The sequence below is a fragment of the Lepidochelys kempii genome, chromosome 4 (assembly GCF_965140265.1).
Source record: "Lepidochelys kempii isolate rLepKem1 chromosome 4, rLepKem1.hap2, whole genome shotgun sequence".
Lineage (NCBI taxonomy): Eukaryota > Metazoa > Chordata > Testudines > Cheloniidae > Lepidochelys > Lepidochelys kempii.
This window is the reverse complement of record NC_133259.1, coordinates 12,212,230-12,237,996: the sequence shown is the minus strand read 5'-3', so window position 1 is coordinate 12,237,996 and position 25,767 is coordinate 12,212,230. Positions and strand designations below refer to the sequence as shown.

The window sequence follows — 25,767 nt, the reverse complement described above, 5'->3', positions numbered from 1 at the left end:
TTTTCCAGTTTAAAGAGCAATATATTAAAATAGCTCTTTTATGAGAGGCCCTGAAAGTGTTTCTAAGTTTGGGGTTGTTTTTTTTTGTTCTGTTTTGTTTTTGGGGTGTTTTTTTTTTTGTTTTAAAATTTCCAGTGCAGTATTTGTAATAAATCAAACAGCTCCATTTTAAAACTGTAATCCACAAAACTGGAAACTGTAGCTCCTTTTAACAGAGTGCAGAAATAAAATAAAAACTGGTCTGTAAAAGCTGCAGTTTGATCTCTAGAATAAGTCAAAGGTTTCTGTGTTCATCCAAGAAGGAAAAAACCTATGTCAGAGTGAGCTGATTCCAAATGGAAGATCTTGTCTGTAACTCGGTGGTGGTGGGAAGTTTTTGTTCAGCTGTGTTAGTGCTGTTTCATCAGTGAACTGTGGTTCCTCCTGTCATTGAGTCCCTCTCCGTGGTAGTGAGGATATGAATTAGGTAGCATATGGCACAAGCGATAGCCTTGGACGTGTGCACTAACTACCCTCTAAACTATGAAAAGGAGGTGTTGAGGAGGATGGAAAGGGAAAGTAGGAAGTAAATCAAGGCCTTCTCCAGTGAGTATAGAACCATGCTCTGTGACGTAGAGAGGAGAGGAGTGATGGTCTTGTGTTTAAGGCACTAAACTGGGACGCAGAAGATCTGGATTCAAGTCCTGGTTATGCCACAGACATCCTGCCTGACCTTGGGCAAGTTCCTTAATCATTTCGTGTCTCAGTTCTCCAGCTATGAAATGCAGATAGTAATACTTCCTTTCCTCTACCCTTTATCTGCCTTGTCTGTTTAGACAGTACGCTCTTCAGGGCGGGGACTGTCTCTTACTGAAGAGAAACCTTGCTAGAACCTTCTAGCAACCTGTCTAAGCTTCAGTTCAGTCCTGGCTAACATGGCTCTGCTTCCATGCTTCCAGTGTGGACACGTTTTTTAAGAATAAATGAAAAGAGCCATTGATGAGGACTACAGCAGGCAGGGGCCTAAACTGAGCTTTTTCTGAAAACCTTCCCAAAGTGGCTGTGGTATGAGCAGCTCCACTAGTGCTCGCGGCGGTGGGAGCAAGAACTGGCTGCTGATGCTCTTGCTGCTGTGTCACCTTGGCCTTCTCAGAGTGGGGTGAAACAACAGAGTGGCTAAAGAAAGCTTCTAGCTGGACTACATTAAAGTTCCCACCATTGAAGAGTGGGATATTTTCAGTGTACTCAGGGCCACCATTATAAACTTCTACCCCAGATCAAATGGTCGTGTGTAAAACCCCTTCCAGACACACCATTACTATTGGGTGTAAAATGTCATGGATAAAACTTGGCAAAACATTTAAAAGCCTTGATAGCATTAAATTACTCCATTGAAATACAGTTTGGGAAATCACCAGTTACACTAAGCCAACTCCACACCTGTAGGGAGTGTGACATTTTTAAGTAATGTCCATACATGTTGCAGATGAACAATCTTTGATCACGGATGTGACAAAATACATTGACTTTTTAAAATTAGTTGTAGTCACATAATGGCATAAACAATATCCTTCTATTTAAGAAAATCTCTCTCTTCTTGCATAGTTCAGCATGGTACTTAAGTAGCAATTTTCATGTGACATACAAATATTTTTGTCTGGGAAAAAAATTATGAATACTCCTGCTTTGTTTCTGAAAGGAATATTAATATTTTTTAAAAGTAGACTTAAATACCATGTTTTTAGTCCTTGGGACAGTGGAAAGAAAATGTACTTTCAATTAAAGACAACTTTTTTCCCTATAGTTGTTTTTTAAAAGCTCATACGTGCAAGTGTATATATGGGTGGGGTTGACCTAACTCTGCTCCCGGTGGTGGCTGAGTGCTTTTTCCAAATTCCATACAAACAGTAGGTTGTATTGTCAATAATACTGTTTACATTTTATTTGTAAACAAAACCTGTCACTAAAGTTGTACTTGTGCTTTGCATTATGAAAAATAGATATTGTTTAGTAGTAACTTACATGAAAATCCAAGGAAATTTCTATGGCATTTATCACTCCTCAGTTAGGCTGTTTCATGACATGTACCAAAGGAAATGATGGAGACCATAAAATGTGGCATGTATTACTTTCTGATGACATCTGATGAACTGAGGTCTTAACACTTCAATGCTGTATGAGTTAATCTTGTTTGGTTTGAGTCTCACTCGTTAAAACCTGTTGTTATGAAAAGAGGAATCTGCTTTTCTTAAACCCATTTCTTTATTTGTAAAATATTCTGCTCCACCACAGTATGGGCTAAGCTTTGTAGAGTAACCTCATTGCTGTAACCCTGACACAGTTTTGTTGTTCCCCAGCCCTGTTGTACCATGTTTAGAATTATGTGTATTGTGAAGCACCTTGCAAAATAATGCATTTGGGCTCTGTCATCATGATGTGGGAGATTGCCAATGGGATTTGTGCTCCTACATCCTTCATGCCCTTTTCGAACGTCTCCGCGGATAGCAAAAAAAAATGCTAAAACCCTGGGTATCTGCAGTAACCACAGTGGGGTGTGTTGGGTCGTTGATTGTCACAAATAACTAAAGATTTTATGAAATCCGTAACCGAAGGCATGAATTTATGCTAGATACCAGCCCTCAGATGAGACCTTAATCTCATGCCCACCTACATACAGTCTGTAGGTATCTGATATAACCCCACACCTGCTTGCATTCATGCTTACAGAAGGGAGAATGAAGTGACGTGTCCGTTGAAATTAACATCTGTACTGTATGTTTGCCCTAGGGCGTGCTGGAGAGCTTTCTGGGCACAGCAGTCACTGGAGCGGTCTTTTGCCTTTTTGCTGGTCAGCCACTCACAATTCTGAGCAGCACAGGACCTGTCCTTGTCTTTGAAAGACTCCTGTTTAATTTCAGCAAGTAAGTAAAGGGGGAGAGGAGTGTTGCCAGTGCTAATACAATGTTAGCTGGGAATGAGATTTTTAAAGGGGGGAATTAAGTGCATTGAAATTGAACATTTACTTGTGTGAGGGTGAGAGAGCTGTAAAATGGGGGCTAGAATTTTCCAAGGTGCCCATAGAGTTCCACTGAGATTTGGGTGCCTAACTCCCTTTTGTTCCTTTGTTAATCTCAGCCAGCGTCCGATTACAAGAGACATTTTGCCGAGCTATAATGAACTGGACAAGATGGCAGTGCATGGTATTATTGACTATAGTGGAACTAGAGTGGTTGGTACAGTGGGCTTCCTTAATCGCTCTGTTGCTCAGAAAGATGAGCAGATTTCTCCATACGATAAAGGCAGAATCCCATTCCATGAATTTGGTGGCAAAAGTCTCATTGACTTCACTGGCAGCAGAATTTGCCATTAAACTGGTGGTCCATTGAAAGTGACTATTTATATATAAAAATAAAAGTATCCCTGGCATGCACAGATATTGTCACCAAATCCCCTGGATGGGATTTTGTTGCATTAAATAGCTTTGTTTTATCTACTCTGAATTCAAATAGGGCTTTTTCTGTGAAATGTTTAGGTGCTACCCTAATATAAATAATAAAGTCCACAACCAGATTTACACCCCTTTGTGTTAGGTACTGGACCAACACAGAATTTTCATTTGCTATTCCAATAAATAATACCAGTAGCATGACATATTGGGAGATTGCTGTTCTAAAGTAATCAGGAGTACACTTCCTTACTGTTAATATTACCTGCTGCACTGTTGACATTTTTGATGCCATACAAAATGGGAGTGTGTTAAGTTAAACAGAACCAACCAAACCACATCTGTTTCATCTCCCCATAAAGAAAGAACCCACAATATTATGTATTGTTAAAGATCTGAATTTCAAAGTACAAAGACATTCAGTGTTAAGAAAATAGTGGGTTCCCTCCCAAAGCCATTTGTAATGTGGGACAGCTGTTTAACTGATTGTAGTTATACATGGAAAAGGCCTAATAGATTTTTAAACTGAACATGGCTGTAGATTGCAATAAGAAAGGAGGCATAAAGTGAGGTGTCTAGGTAGCTAAAGCGTAATTTCATTACTTCCTTCATTATATCGAGGTTTCTAGGGAAATTAACCTTTGTGGATTTTGAGTAATCTCGCTTGATAATTCTAGCTATTTTCTGGAGGCTATTTTAATTAAGATGATCTAATATGTCTCTCTTCTACACAACCTAGAAAATATTAAACATGTTTGTATATGCTTTTGAGATATAGTAATGCTGCCATGCAAAAATATATTTGTGATCTATCTACGGAGTTCTGTATGATGTTCATTTAGAAGTGGGATGAATCCACTTGATTTCATCATTAACCTTACCACATTTGTGGTGTTGTGACTGTGTCTGAAAATAATATGATACAATTTAAATGAGGGCCTCAAAGCACGGCATGATCTCAGAGTCTGTCTCATCACATTTAGCAGTATTTCAGAATCATTAGTGTTTGAAGCATGTATGATCACCCACTGTTTTCAGCCTCTGTGAGACAGAGAGCCAGATATATTTCAGCACAGTGAGAAGTTTAGTAAAACATAGTGTCCATTCACCCTTTTGTGAGTTCAGCCATCAACTTTTGTTCTTTCCTGCAGTAACTTTCCCCAAAGCTTAGTAGTATACAACTGTGCAGTCATACAGAAATCATTAGTGCAGGGATCCCATGTGTTTCTATAATACAAGCACTATTGTATGTGTTAAAATTCATAATCCGTTAAATTACCTCCCCAAACTCTTTTTGTTATCGAAAGCTTGTTCTCCTAAGTCCTTGGTTCTTACACACCACAGATTTAGGGCTGGTCTACGCTAGAAGCTGATGCACCAGTGCAGCTGTGCTGCTGTAGCGTGTCTGGTGGAGACGCTCCCTGCCGATGGGAGAGCGCTCCCGTCAGCATACGAAAACCACCTCCATGAGAGGTGGTGGCTATGTCAGTAGGAGAAGCTTTCCAGCCGACCTGGCGCTGTGCACACCGGTGCTTAGGGTGGCATAACTTACATTGCTCGGGGGGTGGCTTATTCGCATCCCTGCGCAACGGAGGTTATACTAACACAACCTGTAGTGTAGACAGGCCCTTAGTTGTGGTGCTTCCTGCTGAGGCACTGAAACACCAAGTTTATTTTGTAGGGGGAGGAGGAGAAAATCCACGTTCCTTTGAAAAAGGGTCATAGATAAAATCCATAGCTATTTCTGAAGCTGCCAGTTTCTTCCCTGCCTGGCAGTGTGAGAGGAGCTCAGGTGACAGAGCCAGGTCAGCAGGAAAACCAGTGGATGCTCTGCCTGGGAGCTGGGCGCCAAACATAAGCGGAGTGCTCCCTGCACATCCTTTTCTACAGGGGGAAACTCCCCTCTCCCCCCCACCTCCACCCCGGATTCCCTCTATCCACTGTGGGTCTCCTGCCTCTCTCCCTCATACAGCCCAGCCCTGCCAAGAGGAGAGAGGAGATTAATCCTGCGGCCCATCTCTTTATCTTCCTGGAGCATAGGCAGCAAGATGCAGGAGAGACTGGTGTGTGTGTCGAGAAATAGATTAGATGGGCAAAAGCAACTCCTTTGGACCTCTGTAGGAGGAGGAGAAGGGCATCCTCTCCTTTCTCTTTCACTGGTGTAAATTAGGACAACACTTTTTGGTGTCACAACATGCCTCTAGCCTAGATGATCTGATCCAAATCCAGGTACTGTGAGCAGCAGGAATAAATAGGAGGTACAAAATATTGCTCTTTTTCCCTTAAAGAGGAGGTGGTTTTCAAACTTACTGTGACTAAAATCTTTTGGTGTGTAGTAGTGGGATTTATGGAGAGCCACTGCCACGTGACAATTGCAGTCATACGCTGACTTTTCAGTACTTCATTTCAGTTCTTCCTGCTCACAAGAACATCCTGTATAGTGGCAACAAAATTAGAAAGAATTCCATGGACCGATGCACAGAAAGTTCAAAAGTCCTTTGTGGAAACCACGGATCTACTCCAAACAGGCATAAATATCAGCAGGCCTTCCCAAAAGATTTATAGAAGGCAGTGTGATCAAGGTCTTAATCTACAGAAAATGTCTGCATGGTTGCTTTCTATGGAGATATCTGAATTAGATGATATTTCATTTTATGAAATAAGTTTCTCTCTTCTCCCCCAAAACCCACTGTGATTAATCAAGTAAACATTAGAAAACTGGTGTGAATAAGTCAATTGGTGGCATGAAGTAAAACAGATTTAAAGGAGGAAAAACATCAGAAATGTGTCCCTTTTCAGTAATGGGGCCAGATAAGTACCTCAGTATCTGAGCCCCTCATAATCTTTAATGTATTATCTGTCCCTAAGGGTACAGCAGCACGGAGGTGTAATTCCCAGCTCCGGTAGAAGTACATATGCTAGCGCCTAAGAATAGCTGTGTGGCTGCAGCAGCTTGCTGGAGTAGTGGACCCAGAGGATTGAGCAGAATTGCACTTGGGAAGCTAGCCATAACTGCGGTGGCCACGCTGTTATTTTTTAGGTGCTAGCTGGGAATTATATCTCCCAGCTGCTGTGCAGACATACCCTTAGTGACTTGCCCAAGGTCCCACAGGAAGTCTGTGGCAGAGCAGCGAATTGAACCCAGGTCTCCTGAGTCCCAGCCTAGTGCTCTGACCACTGGGCCATTCGCCTTCTCTATACGTAGTCTCCAAAGACACCACTATAGCACATTCTCTGTAGTTGGCTGCTCTTTGCTAGCCCTTCAGTTGCCCCTTTTTGCCTGTAGAGAGAGACATGGACTCGTGCTCTGAGCAGAGGACCAGGAGCCAGGAAATCCTGGGTTCTTATCTGTGCTAATTTTCAGGATTGCTGAGCACCAGTAGCTCAAGCTGAAGTCAGTGAGAGGCTGCAGGCGGCTCTGAATATCTGGCTCCTAACCTCTCTCTGTCTTGGTCCCCCCCATCTATAAAATGGTGATGAGGGTAAAGTTTACCTCACAGGGGTGCTGTGAGGGACAATTAATTAATCATGGTAAAGTGCACTATGCTTATTGTTGGCGGAGTTTATGAGGCCCTGTGTTTAACTTGTTGGTACTTCTCTGGCTGTGAGCCCCAGGCATGGAGTGGGAGAATGGTATGCAGGGAGGGGAATTTGCAGGGGACACTGAGCCCAGGTTTATGGTATAGGGGTGTGGGTACAGGGAGTCCCTGAAATAGAGAGGGGTGGGGGACTGGCACACAGGGAGCTTGTGGGGGTGGACATTGGAGGGACACAAGGAGCCCCAGTGTATGCAGTGAGCTTGGCTGCAGAAGCTGGTGTGTGATGCCCAAGCGGTGCTGGAGGGCTGGCGTGTGATGAGGAGGGCTGGGGCTGTATATGCCATGTTCTGTTCAGACTATGCTGGGGAATTCTGTGCTATGATTGTGGGACTTTGGTTACGATTTACGTGCATTCACCCCACAAGGGCTATTTGCCCTTAGAAAGGCTCTGGGGACTATTTCTGGGGACTCTGAAGCAGGGAAACCAAGGCAGGGAAACTGCCTGTCATGCTATGGCCTGCTGCAAGGGGACATGCCAGTCAGGCCTACCCTATAACTATTCCCTTGTGTCCGTCATCTGGTGTTGAAAACCATTCAGCTACTAGTGTAGATATGAGGAAAAGGCATTTTCAACACGGTTACACAAAGTATAATGATGGTCTATCCACATAGGGGAAACCTTCTAAAGGGTAGAACCCAATGCAGCTAGGTCCATAGAGACCCCGTTCTTCCAGGACTCTTGCAGTCTTACAATAATGGAGTAGAGGAGACAAAACTGTTTAACATTAGCAGCTAACCTGTTTTCACCATGAGTATTGCAGAGTCCAGCGGGGCCCTGTTGCTGACAGTCGGTGTCAGCAATCGGTCATTTTCTTAGCCTACACAGGTCCTAGAGATTAGCTTGACAGTGATCTAGTAATTTCCCCATTCCCTTCACTTTGAAAGTATCTTCTCGTAATGCTGCCCTAGACTGTTCTTTTAGGGTTCTGGGCTATATGTGAAGTGAGTCCTGCATTCCTAAGGAGTCCCTGAGTAGAGCTCCTTTCTTCAAACGACACGAAAAGATTTTTACCTGTGTTAGAGGCAAGCTGAGTTTTTAAATCCCCTTTTTGAGATCCTCTCAGTTGCACTTCTCTGGTGCAAGTTCCACTACCGTCACCCCTTAGACTGGGTCGGTGTGTTTGGTACCTGTAAGTCCAGCAGCTGTTCCAAGTGACTCGGAAACAGCTTCTTCAAAACAAAGTGTTATTTTATTCACCCAAAGGCACGTAGCAAGGAGAGGGATAAAACAACAGAAGGCCTTTGCCTGGATCTTACCTAAACTTTATTCTTTTCTTGCAAGTTTTGCATAAGTTTCACTCAGTCCAGACCCCTGTGCTCCTGGCCTGGGAGAATCAGACAGCCTCTGTAGCAGTCTCTCTCTCTCTTTGTCAGAGACTCATCTCTAGCTGCTGCGTGCTCACCTCCTCCCTTTCTCAGCTAGGGTTTTTAATGGTTTAGGGCCTCTTTGATCCTAGGCTCTGGGAAAAATTAACCTCCTGCCTCGCTGGAGCCCAGTGGGTGGACATTTCCCAATTAATAGCTCCCCCGTTGTTTCCTTTAAGATTTTGGCAGGAACTTATCTTTGTTGTTGTTTTTGTTTCCTATTTGCTTCCTCCTAATAGCCTCTTTTGATTAATTCCATGCAGTTAGGCAGGATAATATTAAACAGGTACACTGAGGTGTCTATGATAGTCATAACAAATACTATATATAACTCCTTTGTTCCCCACAATTTGCAAGCCCTGAGTTCAGACTTGTGTATTTCTTCTTTCGATAATATGATTGATTTTTAAAGGAGGGCAGGTCCTGCATTCCCTTCGCTGCTGCATGGGAAACTCTGAATCCTGATCTTGATATTTATCAGGGAAGTTAATTTGCAATTGGTTTTCTAAGATATGTTGTAAACTTTGGGCCTGATGGTCAGCTGGTATAAACTGATGTCAGTGGAGTGACACTGATTTTCACTAGTTGGAGGATTGACCTTTTACGCCTCCGTTTATATTTTCTCATTGATCTTCTGCAGTGCTAAACCATGTTATTTATTCTAAAAAGCACTTAAGGTCACCTGTAATATACAGCAATGGAGGTTGAAGCAAAACTGAACAACCCTAGATGTTCAATTGATAACTCAGCTGTTAAACTAAACCCCATCATTATCACTGGCTAAAAAAATACAGAGCCTACTGGTTTAAGTGTTACAGGAATTACTGCTTTTTATATACCCTAATAAACTCAGCTCTTAAAATCCATACATTTCCCAGTTTCACTTTGGGAAGTTCTCTAACCCTTTATGGAATTATCCAGCCTCTAGTATTTTTTTCCTCATTGTCACCTATTTTAAAACACTTGTTTTGCAGAGACCATGGGTTTGATTACTTGGAGTTCCGTCTCTGGATTGGCTTGTGGTCAGCCCTCCAGTGTCTCATTCTGGTTGCTACTGATGCCAGTTTCCTGGTCAAATACTTCACCCGCTTCACAGAAGAGGGATTTTCCTCCCTGATCAGCTTCATCTTCATTTATGATGCTTTCAAGAAGATGATCAAATTAGCAGACTATTACCCAATCAATTCCAATTTTAAAGTGGACGATATCACAGTTTACTCCTGTGTCTGCATGCCACCAAAGCCAGGTAAGAGAATACCATATTAGCTCATTGACTTTCAAATATAGGCTCTCACTTGTGCACTGTCTTTCTGTCACGCTATCACTGTGACATCTAATTTAACTGTTAAATTCACCCTATGCAGATGAAACTAACACAGAGGGCTGAGCACCATGTAAGTTCCAGTAAAGCCCTCTATTGAGGCTTTAAGCGGCACATAGGTCTTGTGAATTGCACCCTAAGTGCTGATCTAAAATTCTCTCTAGGCCTGGCATCTGAGGGCCATCATGTACATCATTACCAAAAAGGGGAGGTGGTCTCCTGTGTTCTCATTCCTTCACACATCCTTAGTTTTGAATGACATTTCTCTAAAAGCCTGGGAAAGGACAGAAAGCGATCATTACATCAACAGGCTGGGGACACACAGTCTCTGTATACACGGCACCTTTCTTCCAAAGTGCAGGGGATTGGCTACGCAAGGCTGGTATATGAATAAGAGGGGTGTGTGTGTAATACAATATTTTTACGTAATAATTGTAGGGGATCCAGCCAAACAGTTTTGCCTGTTACTGTAGAATGAGTGTAGTGCAGATGAAGTTTTAATAGGCACAGATTAAAGCTTGGAAATACAGGTGGAAGCAACCAGCTGAAAAACCGCAAATACGAACAGGATGCTTTAAGCTGTGTGCCAGCTTTCTTCATTATGGGTGAGTTAGTTATTCCTGAGACATTTTAAACAATGACGACTGAGTAAGAAATTTGGCATATAGACAAAGTAAACGGAGTGTTACAGCATTGTACCTGCCAGACAGGAAAATAATCAGGTCAGTGCTATCCATGTGTCTGCCACGGGTTGACTGTAACTGGATCCATTAAAATTATGTATTTGTTATCCATTAAATGTAGATCTGTTAAGGGTGGGATTCTCAGAAGTTCTCAGCATTGGCCCAGCTCTGCTCCCATTAAAGTCAGCAGGAACTTTATTATTTATTCCTCACTGGGAGAAGTGAGGAAGTTGAGTTAGGCCAACACTGAGTGCTTTTGAAATCCCACCCTAGACAGACAGTATTTTAAGATGTCCATTTAAATGACTTAGATTTTAAATTAAACGGATCCAGGCAGAGTGGGGAAAGGAAACGGTGCAACTGGAATCTGTATGTGAGTCTGTATGTTTGGGAGGGAAACCCTCATGCTTATGTAAAAACAGAGATTTGTGCCTGGAAATGTGACACTAATCCTAGCCTTTGTGGGGGGGAGAGGAGGGGTGGTAGTGTTTAATTCAATCACAGTCATTAAATCCTGATTTTTAGAATTTCCATTTCACCTTGTTTACGTTGTAACCATTATATTTATTGTAGAGGAAAAGGCAGAATAAATGAATTACTGGTCTTTGGGGACAACTGTAGTATGTGGTTGCTCACATCACCCCCAGCGAGATTTCCACACCAGACTCTGGTGAAATTCAGGCTTTCTTTAATTCACGAGTGGCTGTGTGCATGTGGTCTCATCTTAGCCCTTACATTTTGGTACACACCCTAAACTCACTGCGTAGTTCGGCAGTCTCACATCTTGGGGAAGGGCTGGTGTGTAGGAGTCGACGCTATTGCCCGATTCGCTTCACAACGGTGAATCAGGCCCTCTGTCTGGCTTGATCCCATGCATCCATGTTCCGTGTTGTTAGGAGCACTGAATTCACACAGATAATTAGGTATGAAATCCTGGTGCACTAAACAGTGTCTATAAAAATTCCGTCAAATACCTCTCCATGTTTTCTTGGTCTCCTAACTTGCCCAGGTGTGTTATTTCCTTCGGGCTCCATTGCACCTTTAGGGCACAGCACTGCCCCAGGAAGAGCACTGGAGGCATTCTGCCTCCCACAGCTCAGTGCGCAGGGGAACTCACAAGCTGCTACATGTATTTAAGAGATGTTGCATATTTCCCACCCCTTATGCCACCTGTTGTGTAGGGGGAACGGAGCCCTGGCTCTATCTGCCTGCCGCCAGGCACCATGCTTCCCTTTTTGATTGTCTTGGATAAAATCCTGTTTCTCCATGAGCACACAGAAGCTAGCCAGAACTAGCCCACAGCTAGAAGAGTATTCTCCACATTACACCAGTCAGAATGATCTATAGGTGGGATTTTCAAAAGCTTCTAAAGGAGTTAGGAATCTAACCTCCATTGACTTTCAGCGAAAGTTGGGCATCTAACTCCCTTAGGCACCTCTGAAAATCTCATCATATAACCTTAATGCTCCTTGGGAGAAAACGGAGACATTATTTTGAAGGAATCCAATTGTTTTTATGGCCAGCGTATTCTTATAACAATAAAAACCAGGTCTTTCATCCCAACATGCTTTCCTAGCAAAAGAATGTGGTCCTTGAGTAAATAATATTTTAACTGGCAGATTACTTGTTTTTCAGCACCAGGATGGTATGTAATGATGTAGCAACTGCACACAGGGAGATTGTGACATTTTGAACCAGGAAGAAAAGTTATAGGAAAAGAATTAGGAAAATCTCATGAACAATCCCCCTCCCCCCCCCCCCGCCCATTCCTAGCATTAGCACATTCCTGATTCATGGGACAATCTTGGAATTTCATGAAGGATACTCTCTCATGCTCCTCCAGATTTGCACATCAGTCCATGTAAACGCCTGTAGGACATTACCAAGATCTGCATCAGAAAGATAAGGCCTTACCCTTCTGCCCAGGTATAAATGGAGACAGCCAGTCCTGACCACGGCTGTAATGTGGTTATCTCCATGCCGTCAATAGTTCAGTCAGACCTGCAAATTATGAAATCTGGTACAAGCATCAGGCCCTGCCCCTTCACCAAGATGTAATCCCTGCCATAGCTTCTGGTTGATTCTCCAAACCTGCCAGTGTTGTCTCAAGTCTTCTCTGGATTGAGCCTCCATCTGCTAGTTCTCATCCATATTCCTCTACACATTGGGTCAGTGACTATAACACGCCTGCTGGATCAGCTGAGATTGGAGCCACAAAATTGGGTGTCACCAAAGCCCCGCTCCTGATGTTCCTTGCTCCCCTCCCCTAATAGCCCATCTAAACCTTGAACGAAAAGGGTGACAAGACAGCACCTGTGGTAACCCCCATCAGAGTGCTCTCGGGGCGGATGAGCAATCTCTCAGTATAATCTTCTGGGATCTCACAGCCTGGAAGGACGGGAGCCACTCCTGCATATACCTGCTGGTAAATCTAGAGTACCCGAGGGACCGCTGTGTCACAGGGCTTTTGCTGGAATGTTGGGAGTGGAACAAATCCTGTGATTCAAAGGCTAACAGCGTGTGGGGGAAGGACTGGAGAAATTTCCCATATATAGCTGTGGTGAACAATGGAAAGGAGAAACATCATCTAGAAGGAAGAAAAAACCTGGAGCAGATTATTTTCACACTAGGCTCAGAACAAGCTGGGAAAGTAATTTGCAAGTCTTGTTCCTGGAAAACAGTGTCACATGACAAAATTGCCCTCACAACTGGCATTAACTGGCACCCTTTTAGGTAGTGTCAGCCAAAGGGCCAGGGGTTAAGTGGGCATGCCAGCTGCGCTACTCTTATCTCTCAAAAAGAAAAGGAGTACTAGTGGCACCTTAGAGACTAATCAATTTATTTGGGCATAAGCTTTCGTGAGCTACAGCTCACTTCATCGGATGCATTCAGTGGAAAATACAGTGAGGAGATTTATATACACACAGAACATGAAAAAATGGGTGTTTATCATACATACTGTAAGGGGAGGGATCACTTAAGATGAGCTATTACCAGCAGGAGAGCCGGGGGGACGGACAGATGGATGACGGGACCTTTTGTAGTGCTAATCATGGTGGGCCATTTCCAGCAGTTAACAGGAACGTCTGAGGAATGGTGGGGGGTGGGGTGGGGGAATAAACATTGGGAAATAGTTTTACTTTGTGTAATGACACATCCACTCCCAGTCTCTATTCAAGCCTAAGTTAATTGTATCCAGTTTGCAAATTAATTCCAATTCAGCAGTCTCTCGTTGGAGTCTGTTTTTGAAGTCTTTTTGTTGTAATATTGCGACCTTTAGGTCTGTAATCGAGTGACCAGAGAGATTGAAGTGTTCTCCGACTGGTTTATGAATGTAATAATTCTTGACATCTGATTTGTGTCCATTTATTCTTTTACGTAGAGACTGTCCAGTTTGACCAGTGTACATGGCAGAGGGGTATTGCTGGCACATGATGGAATATATCACATTGGTAGCTCTCCAATACCACTTTCTACAAGCCATTACCCTCTGATCCCACTGAGGGTTATCAAAAGAAACTACAGCATTTGCTCAAGAAACTCCTTGAAAAAGCACAAGAACAAATCCGCACAGACACACCCCTGGAACCCCGACCTGGGGCATTCTATCTGCTACCCAAGATCCATAAACCTGGCAATCCTGGGCACCCCATCATCTCAGGCATTGGCACCCTGACAGCAGGATTGTCTGGCTGTGTAGACTCCCTCCTCAGGCCCTACGCTACAAGCACTCCCAGTTATCTTCGAGACACCACTGACTTCCTGAGGAAACTACAATCCATCGGTGATCTTCCTGAAAACACCATCCTGGCCACTATGGATGTAGAAGACCTCTACACCAACATTACACACAAAGATGGACTACAAGCCATCAGGAACAGTATCCCTGATAATGTCACAGCAAACCTGGTGGCTGAACTTTGTGACTTTGTCGTCACACATAACTATTTCACATTTGGGGACAGGGTATACCTTCAAATCAGCGGCACTGCTATGGGTACCACAGCATGGCCCCACAGTATGCCAACATTTTTATGGCTGACTTAGAACAATGCTTCCTCAGCTCTCGTCCCCGAATGCCCCTACTCTACTTGTGCTATATTGATGACATCTTCATCATCTGGACCCATGGGAAAGAAGCCCTTGAGGAATTCCACCATGATTTCAACAATTTCCATCCCACCATCAACCTCAGCCTGGACCAGTCCACACAAGAGATCCACTTCCTGGACACAACGGAGCTAATAAGCGATGGTCACATAAACACCACCCTATACCAGAAACCTACTGACTGCTATTCCTACCTACATGCCTCCAGCTTTCACCCAGATCACACCACACGATCCATTGCCTACAGCCAAGCTCTACGATACAACCGCATTTGCTCCAACCCCTCAGACAGAGACAAACACCTACAAGATCTCTATCAAGCATTCTTACAACTACAATACCCACCTGCTGAAGTGAAGAAACAAATTGACAGAGCCAGAAGAGTACCCAGAATTGTCACATGAAGAAGTCACCTACTACAGGACAGGCCCAACAAAGATAATAACAGAACGCCACTAACCATCACCTTCAGCCCCCAACTAAAACCTTTCCAACGCATCATCAAGAATCTACAACCTATCCTGAAGGACAACCCATCACTCTCACAAATCTTGGGAGACAGGCCAGTCCTTGCCTACAGACAGCTCCCCAACCTGAAGCAAATACTCACCAGCAACCACACAACAGAACCACTAACCCAGGAACCTATCCTTGCAACAAAGCCTGTTGCCAACTGTGTCCACATATCTATTCAGGGGACACCATCATAGGGCCTAATCACATCAGCCACACTATCAGAGGCTCATTCACCTGCACATCTACCAATGTGATATATGCCATCATGTGCCGGCAATGCCCCTCTGCCTCATTGGTCAAACTGGACAGTCTCTACGTAAAAGAATTAATGGACACAAATCAGATGTCAAGAATTATTACATTCATAAACCAGTCGGAGAATACTTCAATCTCTCTGGTCACTCGATTACAGACCTAAAGGTCACAATATTACAACAAAAAGACTTCAAAAACAGACTCCAACGAGAGACTGTTGAATTGGAATTAATTTGCAAACTGGATACAATTAACTTAGGCTTGAATAGAGACTGGGAGTGGATGTGTCATTTTACAAAGTAAAACTATTTCCCCCCACTGTTCCTCAGACGTTCCTGTTAACTGCTGGAAATGGCCCACCTTGATTATCACTACAAAAGGTTTTCTCCTTCTCCCACCTTACAATGTGTATGATAAACACCCATTTTTTCATGTTCTGTGTGTATATAAATCTCCTCACTGTATTTTCCACTGAATGCATCCGATGAAGTGAGCTGTAGCTCACGAAAGCTTATGCTCAAATAAATTGGTTAGTCTCTAAGGTGCCACAAGTACTCCTTTTCTTTTTGCGAATACAGACTAACATGGCTGCTACTCTGAAACTACTCATATCTCTGTCACTAGGCCTTTGGGTCAGGTCTGAGGTACATTAGCAGAGAGGTTTCCACTGGCCATATCTCATTTATTAAATAGCTTGTTTAGTACTTCAGTCTTGATGCTGGCCAATTGGCACCTTTCAAAAGCCTTAAATTGATGTGTGATTTCTCTCTCCCTCACACGTGTGCACCCCAAAGGGAGCGTTCTCTTTTTTTCTGAGTCTGTTTATAAAAAAAAAAAAAAAAGGAATACATTTGCATTTAAATGAATAGTTTTCCAGCTCAGCGGCTCATTGTGGTTACTAGGAGAGACCTTTCCCCTGCAGCTCAAGAGTCTGCAGCAGCAAAGTCATGGGGGTGTGGGCAGGGAAGCACTACACAGGAAACGGTACATTTTCAAGGTGTACAGCCTCCTGCAGTTTGCTTACATGCTGTGGCTCACTGTTGACTTTTCTGGGGTGGGTGTGCTTAAAAACCGGAGGATGATTAAAGGAAAAGCGAGAGAATGCGTCACTGCAGTTTCTCAGGGTTTGTTCATAGTAAAAGTGCTAACTCGTCCCCAGTGTGCCATATTCAGAGAGCTGCATGTGACTTGAAGAGGTTATATGTATCCAGGCCCCTTGTACTATTTAAAGCATAAATGGTTTTCTACAAAAGAAACTGCCTTTTTTTAACCACAATATCTGTAGATCTGCGTGCTCCATGCAGCGTGATACACTATCCTGCTGAATTTCATTTTTACTTGACTCTGTCAGTCGTTTGAACGCACTAGCTTGAGCAGTTCAAACTGGTTTATACTGCTGTTTGGGATCACCTATGAAAGACACACAACCATAGAGCGTTGCTGGAGATGTGCGCCTTGGAATCAAGAGGGAGACATGCTGTGCAAAGGCAGGGTATGGCGGGACACCCTTGCTTCTCCTCATGATCATAGAATATCAGGGTTGGAAGGGACCTCAGGAGGTCATCTAGTCCAACCCCCTGCTCAAAGCAGGACCAATCCCCAATTTTTGCTCCAGGTCCCTAAATGGCCCCCTTAAGGATTGAACTCACAACCCTGGGTTTAGCAGGCTAATGCTCAAACCACTGAGCTATCCCTCCCCCTGATATCCCCAGGACAGAATTCCTGTCAATAGGGCACCTTGTAATAAGTAACCAATGACAAACAACAGATTGTTTAGTTTTCTCTTGATGCTTCCTCAGGGGCTGTCCTGGGCATTGCAGTCAACTGGCTTTTCTGCTTGAGAAAAGTTAATATGTAGGCTAGGAAGAATTCAACCTTAATTTCTTTTATCATTTTGACTAATATTGATATTTATTTTTTCAATTTTTATTGATTTTACATTTTCACAGTTGTGGGAAATTACGGAGGGGTCAGACAATTGGGGGCTCAGACAATTATTTAATGACACTAAATGTCTAGATTCAGAAAGAAAAGGAGTACTTGTGGCACCTTAGAGACTAACCAATTTATCTGAGCATAAGCTTTTGTGAGCTACAGCCCACTTCATCGGATGCAGAAAGTTTCAGATTCAGAAATTCAGAGATTCAGAAAGTTAAAACTTGATAAGCATTAAAACATTAAATCGTTAACATCACGTTAACATATGCAAAGTAAATATCCTTACATCAAATTCTAATAAGTTCTCAAGCTGCATTTTTCTCACTTTGCCTATCTGCAAATTTTGATGATTATCGATAGAAATATTTTTTCTTTTGCTGGTTGTGGGTATGTCCGCACTACGTGCTGCTTTCAGCAGCGTGTAGCATACATACGGGTGTAATGCCCCTAGCACAGGTTAATACAGCAGTGTAGACCATGAGGCACAGCACAGGGGAGTAAGGACATGCCTGAAGGATGTGCTTGAATACGTACCCTACATAGCTCTCTACTTGCCAGAGCCATGTCTCTCTGTCTATGCCATTATTTTTAGCAGTGTCTCGCTTGCCTTTTTTCAGCTAGAGCCCTTCTCCACCGTAGAGAGAGACTCCAGCAGTGGGGAAAGGTGTAGTGTAGAGGTGTATGGTGAAATTGACGTTATCGACATTTACCAATAAAACCTAATCTTTCCAGGTCTCTTAATACGTATGACAATTGTGCCTCTAGTCTCACGGGGGCAGATCCTGATACCTATGATGAGTAACACTTTACACTGCAAGTAGTTGCGCTGAAGTCAGCAGGGTGACACATGGAGTAAGGTGCTATTCAGTGAGAGTGAAGAGTATTGAAAACGGATCCACAGTAATTTGAAAAAAGGAGCCTTTTGTAAATGGAAAAAATAGGCATGAGATTTAAAACTTTCATTTTGTGAAAACAGAATTCCGATACTTGGTTGCTTCTATAAAGCCACTCGATAGGCATTTTATTGCTTCCCTTCCTAGGCTTCAATTGGTAGTATTGATATGCATTTTACCAATGAAGAAGTTGACTACAGAGAGATTCAAGGTCAGTTTCTGCCAGCCTTATGGTATCTTTCTTTGTGAATGATCCCATTGATTTCAGTGTGACTACCCATGAGGTGCTATTTAATAAGAATTAAAGTGGCAGGATCTGCCCCGAAGGGCTTTGACCAAGACTACTTGGCTAGTCATTAACAGAGGAGGGAGCAAGCCCAAGTCCTGGCTCATGGTTCCCTTCTGTAACCGCTACTGACAGCATTTTCCTCTAGACAGCCTTACTAATACCAGCTAAAACAACACCATAATCGTCCTGTCTTTAATCTGTGTCTGCTTCCTTTTAAAATTTGTCATAAATGACACCACTGAAAGGTGTTTAATCCTCTTATTTAGTCTTTATGTAACACAGAAAGGGTAGGTTACAAAGGCAAAAGGTGGCATGGTCACAGATGAATAGTTTGTTTTAAGGAACGCTTGATGCAGTCTCGGCTTTCGTTTGTGGTTTCCCTAAGCTTTGCACCCCTTTTGCTGTTCCTTTGTCTATTGCAAAAATGAACCCCAGGTCACTGTAAACCTTCCTGCTTAGTATCTTTAATACTAAGTGAAAGTGAAAAGCAGTGCAGTCATGGGTGAAGTGCAGCTGAAAACCCACAGTGGGGCTGCTGTTGAGAGGAGACATGCAGAACAGGAAGGGCCAGGATGCAGGTTTTTGAAGATCTAGACATTTGCTTATCTAGTTTGTTTCTTTACTTTGAAAATGTATGTGTATATGGTGATAGGATTCGCTCTGTACCACTAGGCTCATTAAATGTAAAAGGTCTGACTCTCTATTGTCCTGCACCTTGCGTGGTCACCTATACCAGCGCAAAATAGGTGTGAAATGCTACCATTATGATTTTGTAGCATTTTACACCCACTCTGCACTGTATCAATGACTGTACAAGGTGCAGGGCAATGGTGAATCATGCCCCAAAGCAGCAGATTACGCCTCTCTTACTCATCCAGAGAGTTAGGTAAGTGGATTTTTCACACCCGTGAGCGATGCAGCTTTGTCAATGTAAGTTTTCAATGTAGACCAGCCCTTACTCTGCAGGAAGTTCCTCCAAATTCAGTCTAAGGAGGAAGGTGCAACTCAGCATGAGCAAGGGGATCAGACTTTGGCCCAAAGTAACTTGGAATCCTGGTGATACTATCAGTGTCTTCATAACACATCTCAGGGCTATAAAGCCTCATGGCAGAAAGTATCATAAGCAGGACTAGGACACCTATTAAAATACTTTGTTTTGTCAGCAAAAAACTCAGTCCCCCTAATCTTTACCTTAAGCATCAGAAGATGGAATAAAAAGACAAATGGCAGATTAGCTAAAAGAGATTCCTAATTCTAGGGGATTTTGTGTAACTCCGTAGTAAGTGATCTCTTCCCAATGTACTTTCCTATACATATAGAACATATCAAATCCTACAGGGAGTGAAAATACAAAAGGGTGATAAATTGCCAGTGACTGTGGTGTTGTGAGGTTTGTTTTTGTAAAGTAGGTTCAGATAAGGTTTTATTGACTCTGTAAGTAGTCAGTTCAGCTGATGGTGAGAGAGAGGTCTTTGCTCATGCTGAGATTTATACTTTCAGTTGTTTTTGTTCTTGTTGCAATTAAGATTTGGCTTCAGAGCTGTTGAACCAGTGCTATGTTTGCGTTGTAAGTTATTACATCCTGCTCTGCACATGGCAGCTTCAGAAGGCCACAGAACAAGATTTCCATGGAATTGTGTCTCGGACCTTTTGGCAGGGCGTTTCCTGCAAAGAGCTAACAGGGAGTTTCATTGTCATTGATTTTTCTCCTTCACCATCCCTGTACTCTTCTACCTACACTTACGGCCCAAAAAATCCCCCCGCCCCCACCCCCCACCTTTTAAACTAACGCCACTTGGAGCTAGTAATGGTACGTCCCATTCACTAAGATGCCCCTGTTAGTTAGTTGACGGGGTGATTGATGTTTAGCCTAGAGTTCTGCCTTCAGCACACATAGCTGATGCCTCATGGCTGCCTGTGCTCTGTTCAGTTGGCACAGAGCCTGCTCACATGTTGGGCAGGCTGTAGCTCTTGGGGGTCCTCTACGTCCCAAACAAGGACTTGTTTTAGGTGAGCAGGCTGCATTATGCTGCAAGTGACGTCTCTTCTGTGGAAATTTCCCCCATATGGTGGCACTGAAACCTTGGCATACCGTGCCTACCTTCACAATGGAGGATAGAGAGATGTCTCTCACCGCAAGCATGATTGGCCTTGCTCTAGGGGACGGAGGAAGAAGGCGCACATTAAACCAAAACAAAGCTGTTGAAATTGTCTGCACGATTTTTGGTACCTTGGAGTCACTGCATGTCCCCGTACATGAGAACTGCCCTTCAAGAGCTTGATCCTCTCACTTGACCAGTCTGGATATTGTACAGAAAATGTGCCCCAGCATGTAATTTGGGGGGTGGGCAGGTTGTGGGGAGAGCGGGAGGTGGTGTTTAAAAAAAAACCCGTTCAGTTCCTGGAGGAAAGGAAGCCAGGCTGGCCTTGATGCTCCTGTGCTTCCCCCTGATTGTCGAGGCAATGTTCAACCTTACTGCTCTTCTGGACTCTGCTGCTGGGCAAAAAAAGGCTCCTTCCCTCTATGGCTAGCTCTGAAGCTGCACTCCATCTTGACAGACGCAGCCCTGAACACAACCCACCTATGCTACTCATGACCTCCTTGCTTGATTACTGCAAAGCCCTGAATCTGGGAATGAGTAGGGCTGCTCTGAGGAGGCTCCAGCTAGTTCAGCGTGTGTCTGCCTGCTTGCTTAGGCCTTACGTGGAGACATGAACGCCACCACTCATGCTCCAGACTGCACTGACTGCCACAGAAATTTGGATTTAATTCAGTCTCCTGGTTTGGGTCTTCCAACCACCCAATAGCCTTGTGTCCAAGTTATCTCCAGCAACATCTCTCCAATAACAGTGTGGTCTTACTGGTACCACAACTGCAGTCATCAGGAACAAGAGAACTATAAACAGGGAAAGTGAGAATGGCAAAAGCAGGAAATAGGGGTTTCTCTGTGGTTAGCCCATAGCTGCTACTAGAGATTAGAATAGGCTTGAATTTTACCATGTTCCAGACTCATTGTAAGACCCATCTCTTGACTATAGCTTTTCCCCATAACTACCGCCTCAGGGAAAGAAATGGGGAAGAAAGAAGTGTGGGGCTGGATGAGACTCACTGGAGGAAACAGAGCAAAGACAATCCATTGCTATGTATTCAGGGATAGGAGGGAGTAGAGGAAAGAAATGCAACATGTTTCTTTTAGATGTTGCTGGCTTTGTAAATTTTTTGTAAGGCTTCCCAGTACCACAGTGATGAGCACAACAAACAGGTAGGTAGTGAAGTCCTTCAGGAATGAAGCCTGAGTGGATATGAAGAGTGTGTGCTGTGAAAAGGGGAGAGGTTTCTGAGTGGTGGAGCGGACTTCAGGTTTACAAGATTATAACTTGTTGGTTTCAGTTCAGTGCAGTCCATCAGTGCTGGCCTTCATCTTAGGATGTGACAGTGCAGTGGTAATTGTTGAACTCTACCTTCTTGTGTGTTTCTGCTCAGGGGGAACAAACTATTCTGTGCAATAGACCTTCTACCTGGTATGTCAGGTCTGCACATAGGATTTTGACATGATTGGAGATGCTGAAAAAGGAACTGTGGTGCCCGAAACAATGCTAGAAGAGGCATTTACTGCATATTCTGTAGTGCTGTTGTTGAAGGAGGGAAATATTTCATGTATTCATGCCCAAATCCTCACTACACATTTCTTGATTGGTATATTTTTCATGATTGCATTTCATCCCCACTACCAAATAGGTTTGAATTTGAGATACAAACATGTTTCCATGCCAGACCTGTATCAATAGGGATGAAATATGATCCTGATGGAAATCCGGTTGCAAAATCTGGAGTAAAATTTTAGGGCAAGAATACATGACATTTCGCAAGTAGGAGGAGGATAACCCACTTGTTGTGGGACTGGAAATCTTCTCTAAATGTAAATATATCCCTTTAGTTATATAGTCCACCTTGCTCTCATAGTGCTATAAAACAAAATCATACCTGTTTAGTTTCTATAATGCAGTACAATTTATACAATGTCCTATTTTAATGTCATTGAAATATTCTTATTGATGATAAAAGTATTTATTCGAGTTTTGCAAAACACTGAAACGTGCTTGGAAGGCACAATCCCCTGTCTAAATGAACCTTAAAAACCCAACTGACTTATGATGCTACAGTGGTACAGTTCATAGGGTAGGGTATGTCTGTGGCACAGTGAGAGGTGTGAGTATGTTTCTTTACCAAGCTCCTGGCTGGTATTATCGACTGCTCCTTTATTTATTTTTTAGACTTTAACAGTTTTATCATGTCATGTAGCCACGAGGTTTAAATTTGGAACAAGTGGGAATTTATGAATTCTGAGTTTACAATGAAATACCAGTGAAGCTCCATAGTCTTGTCACGTGAAAGCAAAGTAATCCACTGTGATTACTTTTTTTATTTTACTGTAAATGCCACAAGCAGTTGTACAGTTTTAATTATGAAGTGTTACTGAGGTTTCTTGTGATGCTATATTTTTTAGGCCATGTCTTCACTGCAATGTTAGCGCAAGCTATGACTTGAATTTTCCCCCTAACTTGATGCCTGTCCAGTCCCCACTCACAAATTTGTTTCTCAGATTCAGGAGTCCTTTAAGCTCAGCTGTCCTGGCAGTGGGGGGAGCCTGGGGGAGGTGTGGAAGTTGGAGTACTGCTGATGCTCAAACTTCTCATGCTGTGGGGATGCAAGAGCTCGAGTTACAACAACTCATCAGCTGCTAATCCAGTCACTCTGAGACGCTAATGAAATCATTCTGTGTCCTCCAGTGTCATTTTGCCATCTGGTTGCTCTCATTTGAGCTAGGCAGCTCCAGTGGAGTAATCTGAGTGAACTAACTCAAGCTAACTGTTGCAGGCAGGCAAGCCCTTGGGACTTGTGGGTCATTTGTAAGCATTCATTTGGGCTAAGAAGACAGCAAATATTATTTGCTACTACTTTAATAAATTATCATAGTTTTTTAACATCTTAAATTTGTTCCCATTCTTAACTGTTTAAACACCACGTTCACAATGCTTCGTTTTCTGTCTTCTCTTTCAGATAATCGTTCAGTATTGAATGAGACAATGGCAGCGTCCGTTGATTGGCTGACCAGTTCCCCTGCTGAGAAGGTAAGTGAGGCTTACAGGAAAGCAGGCATTGAAAACCTCAGTGTGCTATTCAATTATGTGTTTGGAATAGATTGACACCTCTGCACTACTGGTGCTTTTTCTCCAAAAAATGGATTAAAAATAGAGGGGTGGTTTCTAAGCAACGTTCTAGTCCCATTGCGAAGAGCCAGAGAGGGAGTTATTCCTCCTTTTATTAAAAATAATCAAACCACAGTCCCATACTGGATAGTTACTCCTCCATTGTTTTTCCAGTCTTGCTTTGGGAACATGTGATGTATAACCTGCTGTTTGTGACCGTGGCCTTGCATGGGAAAAGGTGTTACAGGTGTAAGTGAGCTTACCATCTCACTTTCTCTCCCATAACTGTGATGCCGTGGATCCTGTACTTTACAACTGAATTTTATTTTAAGTATTCCTCTTATGTGTAGTGCCATTTGTGCACCTATGGTAGGTGGTTTGCCCACAGAGATACTCACTTCTTTCAGCAGCCTTTTCAGCCACTAGCAGTGCAGACATAGGAGTATAGGTGCATAATTTTACAAAATATATTATAATTCTGGATACCCCAAAAATTTGAAACGCTGGTGGAACTCACAAGGTGTGTGCAGACTTAAACAATTTGAACTGCATGATTTCATGTCACTTCCCTCTTCCCTGTCCGTTGTATGTTTATTGTCCATCTTAGATCTTAAAAACTTTAGGGCAGGGAGGTTGCCTTTGATGTGTCTTTATGCCTTGCTCTCCTATGGTGCTATGGAAATAGTTTGGATGCCGTTAATATCCTCACAGTGTTGTTACCTTTTGCCTAATTGGTAGTATGATGCTGTTCCCTATGTTAATGCTGCTGTATTGTTAATTACTTGCAAACAGTAGGCCCCATCCTTGTGATTGGGGCTGGTCCTGCTTTGAGCAGGGGGTTGGACTAGATGACCTCCTGAGGTCCCTTCCAACCCTGATCTGCTAGGATTCTATGACTGTGTAGGTCAGCACTTGTGCCCATGAGGTCAATGGACTCCTTGTCGCCGGAGGGACCTTCCCATGCAGATCTGATCAGAGCTATAGTTCTAAAGATGTTAACCTGGACCACTGTACTAGTTCTCTCATTACAAACTTTAATTTGCTGTAGTTTGGGTACAAGAGAGCTCACACGGGAGGCAAACTTTTGGACGAGAAGGAGAAAAGAAATAGAACTTGGTGGTTTCAAACTTTGGTTTGGTTTTCCGGAATGAAGACTAACTTGGGGTTTAAAACAGAAAATTATACCTAAGAATGCAAAGCTGCTGTCTGGATTTTCTTTATTATTATTATTTTGTTTGTATTACAGTAACACCGAGAGACCTCAACTGAAATTGAGGCTCTGTTGTGGTAGGCACTGTAGAAACACATAGTGAGAGACAATCCCTGCCCTAAAGTGTTTACAATCTAAATAGACAAGACAAAGGGTGTGTGGAGGGAGGAGACAGAGTCCAAGTGACTTGCCCAAGGATACCTAGCCGGTTGATAGCAGAGCCAGGAATAGAAGCTAGGTCTCCTGATTCCCAGCTAGTTGCCCTGTGCACTGGACTACACTGCCTCCCTGGTGCCTCCTTTTCGTCTTCTATGATTTTGTTACTGTGCCTATGTGTAGTCACTGCAGTACTTCAGCAGCTGCGTTCTGCTCTTTCACTGGGACTGAAAATTAGGTCCTAATTGTTCAGCTTCCCTTCATAGTAAATGATGCTTTTAAAAGTGATGAGCAGCCCCAAGCACTAGTACAATACTACCTGTCAAGGCTCTGGAGGCCGCCTGCCAGGAAAAGAATGCCAGTTGCTACTTCAGTTTCATTAACAAGAACAGCTCTTCTCGCTATTTGTGGAGTTTGCATTGGATTTTCAGGCTTAGGGAAAGGCTGGAAAAGTGCATAAGGGGAAAGTGACCGACTAATTTACGGGGGTGAAGATATAAAAAAAGCCCAGTTCAGAAGAGGAAGCTGGTGCAAATAACCCAGCAGATCATATTTCCAGATGCTCTTCTGTGGGACAGGGTCCACAGCACCGGATATCCTCCACCCTTAAAGCCCCATATGCTAACATCCTTCCTGCAACTGAGTAGGACTGGATGGTGCTCCCTTCAGAGCTGATGAGCATCTCTCCTGAATCAGTCAGAGAGAGAGACATCAGGCGCACTCTCCCCATGGGAGCTGAACAAGTAGCACTCCCAGCCAGGGGGAGTCGGACACTGGACCCAGGGATTAATACCTGT

The 25,767-nt window shown here is 43.3% G+C and overlaps 1 protein-coding gene across 7 annotated transcripts in view; it reads left to right on the top strand.

Moving 5' to 3' along the window:
• Nucleotides 1-25,767, top strand: part of SLC4A4 (solute carrier family 4 member 4) — a 261,671-nt gene that overhangs the window by 187,743 nt on the left and 48,161 nt on the right. For all 7 annotated transcript variants that reach the window (XM_073340388.1, XM_073340382.1, XM_073340384.1 and 4 more), the window contains 3 exons: nucleotides 2,767-2,900; nucleotides 9,363-9,634; nucleotides 23,456-23,526. In XM_073340388.1, coding sequence (XP_073196489.1) covers nucleotides 2,767-2,900; nucleotides 9,363-9,634; nucleotides 23,456-23,526 — 477 coding nt within the window. The remainder of the gene's footprint in view (nucleotides 1-2,766; nucleotides 2,901-9,362; nucleotides 9,635-23,455; nucleotides 23,527-25,767) is intronic.